The 8,243-nt window shown below is 37.1% G+C and overlaps 1 protein-coding gene across 3 annotated transcripts in view; it reads left to right on the top strand.

Moving 5' to 3' along the window:
* Positions 1-341: 341 nt before the first annotated feature.
* Positions 342-8,243, top strand: part of LUBEL (Linear Ubiquitin E3 ligase) — a 284,647-nt gene continuing 276,745 nt past the window's right edge. Inside the window, exon 1 of one of the 3 annotated variants that reach the window (XM_069842059.1) lies at positions 342-645. In XM_069842059.1, coding sequence (XP_069698160.1) covers positions 637-645 — 9 coding nt within the window. In that variant the 5' untranslated portion in view covers positions 342-636. The remainder of the gene's footprint in view (positions 646-8,243) is intronic. The other 2 variants (XM_069842058.1, XM_069842060.1) reach the window with 2 other exon arrangements.

Raw genomic sequence — 8,243 nt, 5'->3', positions numbered from 1 at the left:
CAGAAGTTCTATTTAAGGAAGTTCGACTGTATACATAACAGACGTTAGGAGGAAGCAGAACTGTTCATAATCCATTCCACTGACTTCTTAACCCAAATGTGGAGCGCGTTTGTATACGTTCGGTAAAAGGCAGAGGGAACACAACTTCTTTAAATGTTTCTTTGTTCCCAGATGCTGCAGTCATTGAACTAAATCCAGGCAAAATAGTCTAGCATTCATGTAAGATGGTTTGGGCGCCCGACGGCTCTCCCGAAGTTAAAATTAAGACACGACACAACCACGGGAAGAGAAGAGAGTCCCGGTAGCAGCCGCTAGTGCCGGTTAACCCACAGGGTGGGAATAGTTTGCTTTCGCCTTGCCTGCTCTCTCTTCCAAACTCAACTTGGCGACTAATCAAAAAGACAGGCGACCGAAACTCCAAAATTAGAAAGCCGAAGCATCGCCATCGAGCACCACAAGTGTTCGGTGGCTCTGAGCATCAGTACAGTCGAGATTTGTGCATCAGGAAGAAATTCATCCGCCGGTGAGTGGCCTGCGGTACCGACAAAGAGTTGTGAACTTCCGGGGTGGGTCAAGCGTCCAGTGACTTTCAAGTGCATCCGATCGTCTCTCTTTATTATGCAAGTGCAGTGACCCATGATGCATGTAAGTTCAACTTATCTTAATCATATCATGCGGAGTAGATTCTCACCTCAGGTGGTTATCAAATAGTGGGTCGCGAGTCGCTGAGTCTTTTTATTTAATTTGACACTGTGTTTTGCTTTTTTTATGCAATTATTTGCAAAGTTTAAGCCTATAATAGCAAGAAAACTTTTGTACTTGTATTTTAAAAACAAGGTAGTGAGATACAAAGTGTATTCATGTGTTTTATTTAGTTCAGTTCAATGGTAGTGCAGTGTTTCTGGTTTAGATAGCAGTTCCGGTTACGTATCTACAAGGACCGGGATCGATTACTTGCACGGATGTAAAGATTTATCTGGACTGGGTATCTATCCACTGTCTTGGATCTGTTCCGTGACACCTTAAGCATTGGTCATGCGCCATGCTAACCACATGGCAGGGAGTCCAGTTACTTGTGTATATTATAATATACAGAAGTAACTGGACACTATGTGTTGGTTAAACATATTTACAAGAATAAGGGGGCGTAACAGTTTAAAGATTTAATCTTTGGATAATGATGATGATGCTGCTGCTGCTGATGATGATGATGATGATGATGATGATGATGATGATGATAATGAAGAAGAAGAATAACTTCTCATTATTAGAAATATCGTCTGTTATAGATCAAGATCAGCTCTCAGGGATCATGTAACATTGAACGCGTAGTACGTATCTGGTTGATAGTCGGTGTTGTAATATAGGATGAGGTATAAACACCTGTTTTCGAATTTCAAACGCTTACCTTACGGCTAGATAACATTAGTGGGGTATGTATTGTCGAACAGTGCACTGCTTGGAGATCAGTCATTATGGAACGTTGGCCTCTGCTGCAGTGGAAGCGTCTGTTAGGTCGAACTCAATTACACAATGGGAGTTTTGGAAATGTGCATTATCCAGGAACACTTTATTACTATGGATTAAGAAATCTGCAGTGCCTAGGAAAAGTGACACAAGTCAGTTTCCACAAACCTTTTTTGATAATTTATTGACAACTTAGGGAACATCTGCTCGCTTGGGAAAAGGGACATAAATATTTCTCACATTACAATAATTCATACAGAAAAAAATCAAATCGACATAAACCAGTGTAAGTTGTCAATAAATTATCACAAAAGGTTTGTGGAAACTGACTTATGTAATTTTTGCCAGGCACTGCAGAAATAACATGAAGGTTTAGAGCGAGATTCAAAGTCTTCTGGTCGCCGTCATGTGAAGTCCGTGATCGGAATCAGTGCCATGGAATGGCACTTGACAAACTCTTCAAAGCCTATGTCGAATCCTGTGTGATTCCTTACAAATTCAGCTTGTCCACGAGTCAAATTTTCATATATGGCAACCAATGTGACATTCTACAGCGGATAATGCTCTCCTGCCAGAATGCTGACTGAAAAATCAGGGTTGACATCTCATGGATACTGTTTTCAAAATGGAACAGTGTCTACAAAATCAGGATTCACATCTCTTGGACATTGTTTTCAAATACTAGCAGAAGCAGTTAACTCAAACGCCATAAAACATTTTTTTTTTTTTGAATTAATAAACTGTATATTTGGGTAAACATACAGCTTCAAAATTATTTTTCAAACTGTCAGATGTTTTTGCCCACTCTGTATCAGTACGGTGAAATTTATCTGGGTTGTTCTACCTTGAACAGGTTCAAGCTGGTTTGTGATATAATATTTTCCAAGCATTCTTTTTACCTTGAAAAAAAAAAAACTCAAGTGCCTGGCTTGAAACATTTTGATAAATGGCATCCTCAGACTTTGTTGATAGTGAAAGTCCGCTGAAAGTGGACCAGTAAAGGCTGGTTCACAATAAACCGGAAACGAGAATCGGAACGAAAACGAAAACGGTAAAATTGTTAAAATGTGTACATTTAAATGTGGGCATTCACAATTAACGAAAAGCTTGCCGGAGCCCGGGATCGGGAACGGAGAGTTGGCAAAGTTTCAACTTTGACGTTCACGTTTCCGATCACAGCCCACTAGATTCATTCTAAAAGCTATTTTGTCGCCGTATATTTTGTAGCAAGAAGACCGTGGCATTATTTTGTTCTGTGCTGTGCCTCATGGAGCAAGTTTTATTTGATGAGATTCTAATTTTGAGTGTTGAGGAAAATCCTCACGTTAAGATAAGCGGCGAGCCTCGTATAAAGATGAGAAAATGAAGGAGAATACGTGGCTTTCAATAGCTGCGTCTTTGAACACCGATCGGATGCGAATCATATTTTATTACTGTATTGGTTGTATTACACACTACATATTCATGCTTCAATTCAATAACTACAGTTGTGTTCATTTTTATTCTATTACAAATGTTTCTTCTCTAATTATTTTACGTTATGGTAGACTTAAAATAGGTTGTGATAATAAAGATGCATGGGCATATTTATAGTACCGTACATAATGAAATGTTTCAGTCGAAATTTCGAAGTTGGTTAACCTGTGTTTATGTTGGCTGCCTTGTACTCATGAGAGAATGCCATTGGTCAATTATACACAAATAACATCAGAATGTGTAATATCGACTTTACATATCGTTATTGACATGCATATCGATGCATAGTCGTCTACGTTCTAGGTTTATTGTGAATCAAAAAATTTTATATTCACGTCCTCTGCTTCTCGTTTTCATTCTGGTTCTCGTTCCCGGTTTATTGTGAACCAGCCTTAACTAATAAATTCAGCTTCTCTGTACCGACGAATGAAATCATTGTCAGTCATCCTTTAGCGATCAGGAAAACCAACTACAGATGTTAGCTTATTTATTACACTATAGGACACGTTCGGATATTGCTAGTAACATATAAAAATCCTTGCAGCATATTTACTGAGAAGTGGTATAGGATCCGCCTTGAAAATCGGTGTTGTCGATATACGAAAATAATGAATATGAATCTTTGAAGCAAATCTTTGAAATGTTTTAGGCCTACATTCTTTGTACTGTAAGAAAGTGCGCAAATGGTTTAACAAAGGGCCACAGAACATCTTTGTGGGCCATCGCTGTGGAGTAACGGTTAGTATGTCTCACCGTGAAATAAGCGAGCCCTGGTTCAAATCCTGGTTGGGACAAGTTATCAGAGTTTTTTCCAGGATTTTCCCTCAACCCAAGAGCAAATACTGGTTATCTTTCGGCGCTGGACCCTGGACTCATTTCGCTAGCATTATCACCTTCATCTCATTCAGGGATTAGATAACCATAGCAGTTAATAAAGTATCGTAAAATAACCAATAAAAAAACTTTGTGGAAGATATCGAAAAATTTCTTCAATGGCTGCCTGACAACAAAAGAAAGATTTTTTGCAACAAAATATTTTTCAATTTGTATGACAGTTTTTTTTATATGGTTGTGAAACTTGGACTCTCACTTGGAGAGAGGAAAATAGGTTAAGGGTGTTTGAGAATAAGGTGCTTAGGAAAACATTTGGGGCTAAGAGGGATGAAGTCACAGGAGAATGGAGAAAGTTACACAACACAGAACTGCATGCATTGTATTCTTCACCTGACATGATTAGGAACATTAAATCCCGACGTTTGAGATGGGCAGGGCATGTATCACATTTGAGCGAATCCAGAAATGCATATAGTGTGTTAGTTGGTAAGCCGGAGGGAAAAAGACCTTTGGGGAGGCCGAGACATAGATGGGAAGATAATATTAAAATGGATTTGAGGGAGGTGAGATATGTTGATAGAGACTGGATTAATCTTGCACAGGATAGGGACCAATGGCGGACTTATGTGAGGGCGGCAATGAACCTCCGGGTTCCTTAAAAGCCAGTAAGTAAGTATGACAGTTTTACAATTAAATTGCATTTAACATTTTAAATAGATCATAAAAGGGCTGCATTTGATTGCGCCTTATATTTTGAATTATATTTGAAACACTAATTCGTTAACAGAGTTGCAAATAAAATAAAAAGATGTAAACTACTGTACTTAAATTGCTTCTTGTCAGAAACGAATTCTATTTCATTTGTTTCAAGCCTGCGCCATCGATAAACTAATGAGCGATTTGTGACACTGACAAATTTTTGCTGCGCTTGCCTCTGGATCGTTAGCGTCGATAATGAAGAACTAGGGAGCTTAGAGTGACGTAATTACTAGACAGAGCTTGCGACATCATGTTTCTTTATCTAGAAGGAGACAGCCGAGAGCTTGATAACATCAAGACGATACCCTGTCGTAAGCATAAAAATTGCAGTAACACCAGAAGTGACAGCTTCAATTTCAGACTTTTAAGCGTCTCTCAGTTTCTATTACTCCCTTACATTACGACTGACAGTTCAGCTTGAGTTATTTGTAATTTTATAGTCACGTTTAATATCACTACCGATCGGCTAGACGATAATATTGCCTCTATAATGTATATCCTATTATATTTTCATGCATCAACGGTCCTGGAAGCATTTAATTTTATAGGGTCTACATTGCGTCTTTACTGCAACGGGAATACATTGCATAACAAATAATATACAGAGTTTTTCAGAAGTAAAACATAGCTGCAATTAAAACTGAATGAGCGGATTTTGGACCAAATCTCAGACACGTTAAACCTTGCATTTAGAAAGTAATATTTCGTGGAAACAAAATATTTTGACGACTGTTATTATGAGAGTTATGGCGTCATCGAAAATATTTTAAAATGAGGCCCTAAAGCAGTCATTTCCAACTGGAAAACCTATGACGTCAGATCGCGTTTCCCTTCTCGGAGCAGAGCTCGTAGAACACTTGAGGGAGGGCAATGTTGTGTCTACGCTATTTAAACATCTCCATCCCATCCACTGCTACTTCCCTTACTTTGCTCTTTTACCTATGCTTCCCCTCTCAAAGAGTTGGAGAGCAGAGACGTTTGACGTCACAGAGCCAGCAGTTAGAAATGCTTGTCCTAATTTTTTTTTTAATATACGGTAATCGGAAAGAGCATATTTTTATCTAATTCTTCATTTGTTTTATATAGGGACATCATTTTATTTTTACTTCAATTTTTATTGTACCTGAGTTTATGAATGTACTTCATTCCCACACCTTCTACTAGTGAACTTCCATCCACGGCCGCATATGCAGTCAAAGTCGCCTTACGATCACAGTATACAGTACTGAGTGATTGAGTATAGTATGTTCCAGAAATGGTCGTATTTTCCAGTGAATAAAGTGCATTCATTATTGAATCATATTTTCGCACAGGCACTGTATCCGTTTCATTACGTCGCTTCCCTGTTTGCAACATCCTTTTCTGCTGGCCCCTCTGTAAAGGCTTGTGGCTGGGTTGTCTTAGCTGTTTTCTGAAAACATTTGCTGTCAGGAATTGGACGTCTACGTTATATTATACAACTGTTTAAAATAATTTAAATAAAAGGGCCTCGTTATGCAACTGTCACGTGATTTTCCTCTTCCTACGACCCTGCGACATAATCACTTGGACGGACAGTACACAGCAATCTGAGTAAATTTATTGTGCGAATCGGGCAGAAGTGAAGTGATTACAATACGTAAGTAAGGTACTCTGTTACAGACTATCTACAGAATTATTATTTCAAGAGGTACAGGATTATGCATTATTTCTTTTGGGGTTACTGTAAAACAGTTGTGTTTGTTAAACATCTTATAACAATAGAAGATTTAAAGAATTACATTCCAGGAACAATACATTCAATTTCAGAAGATATGCTTAAAAACGTTTTCGATAATATGCACACAAAAGAACTGAAGCCCGTACAGAAATGAACGGCCATCAACAATTTGTTTAAATATCCAGATTTTGATTATTTTTCAATTTAAATGCACTCTCCATATTGTATGCTAATGTGCTGTAGACAGTATATTATACATTGCATAATGAATACGTCCGCCTGGATAGTTCAGTTAATGAGTAAAAACACTTTACTGTACTGTATTTTGAGTAAATAAAAACCTAACGAAAATTTATCAAACTGAAAATCGTAATAGTTCCTAGTTTACGTAAATGGATACACAACTTTTCTTCCCTCCTATACCTAGTAAAGTGATTTGTTAGTATCTTACACCAGTATCATCAAACTCCGGTCGTGGAAGATGGTAACAAACGGTGTTTACAGTTCTCAACCGTTAATCCAAAGGTATAGCCAGGTTAATATTAGAAATGTTAGTAAAAACAAAATGATGACCCGGTATAAAAGCATTATAGTTATGTTTACTATGGTAACAATTTTATTGATGAACATGATGTGTGGGTCCGATAAGCTCTTTTACAATAATTGAATAGGTATATCCGTCAAATTGCTTATCAAAATCACAATGCTATAATTAGCAAAATATTACAAATTTACAGCGTTAAACGTTTTCGGCAATAAACATCTTCAGAACACGTAACAACACAAAAATATGAATACTTCGTGAGGAAATATTACGGCTAAGATACGTCATTCATTTTATATGTCCATGTCATATACAATCTAGTTTTAAATATTTTAATATGTAATCAACATGTTGTAGATATCTGTGATGTTACACATCAACACATAAACTGAATCGTGATATTGAATATAGGCAAATATAATACAGTGAATGATTGTATTAAAAGTTACCTGGGTAAAACATTGAGGAAGGATAAAAAGTTTCGGCTTCATAATGTTGTCGCAAAACCAACTTTATTATAGTTTAGGTACGGCAGTGAAACTTGGTTATTGAGAGGAAGAGGAATCCAACGAACAGAATCTATGCTAATTACATGTTGTGCATTACCAAGGGAACTACTTTGAAGGAGATTAGAGTATTTTTGTCAACACACCTCGTATTTGAGAGATTGGTTTTTTGTTTAAAAAATAATTTCATAAATAGAGACGAGAATTCCATGCAAATGCATGTTTTTATAGGAACATAGCTCAAACTTAGTAGTTATCCATTTCATAACCTTCCGGTTCCAAATATGGGTACTTTTTCCGTGCATATATGTATATTTTCGCCGTTTTGGGAATAAGAACAAGCATAATGCATAATTAAGCAACTTTTAGCTTAATGCATATAATATACATTAAATGCATGTTTTAATGATTTTGAGTGAACACCTCAGTTTCTCGATTTCTATGTCCCTTATTTTAGCTTCAGGAATCAGAGTTGAAGAAGAAAAAGAAAAAACTAAATAGCAGAAAAATGAGATAAAATATTAAGATCTTCACAATAAGATGTCAGAGGACCTTTTCTTGGAAGGAAGTTCACTTTTACAACACTTTACCCGGGACCCTCTATACACTGCGTGTCATAAATGGATTTATTATGTTGGATATTTTGAGAATAGTAGAGAGGAAGTACAGGGGGTTCAAGGAAACTGACGACAAATAATTTAGGTCAAAAGCACCCTCTTTCAGGGAAATTGTAAATTCTCTCCCTTTTCCAGTACTAGCAGCAATTTAGATTCTTCTAAAATTGGAATCATTCGCTAAACTGTGTTTGCAGTGTATGAACCTCGTAAGTGGTTAATGTGTTTGTTTATTCTGTTTGCGTGTTAATGTGGTTCTAATATGCCTCCAATTAAAGGTTCCAAAAGTGTACTGTTTGCACAATGGATTAACCCTCAAACGGAGTTGTGGGGTCTTTTTCGAT

The sequence above is a fragment of the Periplaneta americana genome, chromosome 12 (genome assembly GCF_040183065.1).
Source record: "Periplaneta americana isolate PAMFEO1 chromosome 12, P.americana_PAMFEO1_priV1, whole genome shotgun sequence".
In the NCBI taxonomy this organism is placed as follows: domain Eukaryota; kingdom Metazoa; phylum Arthropoda; class Insecta; order Blattodea; family Blattidae; genus Periplaneta; species Periplaneta americana.
The sequence above is the reverse complement of the archived record's forward strand: the minus strand, read 5'-3'. Positions and strand labels throughout refer to the sequence as shown.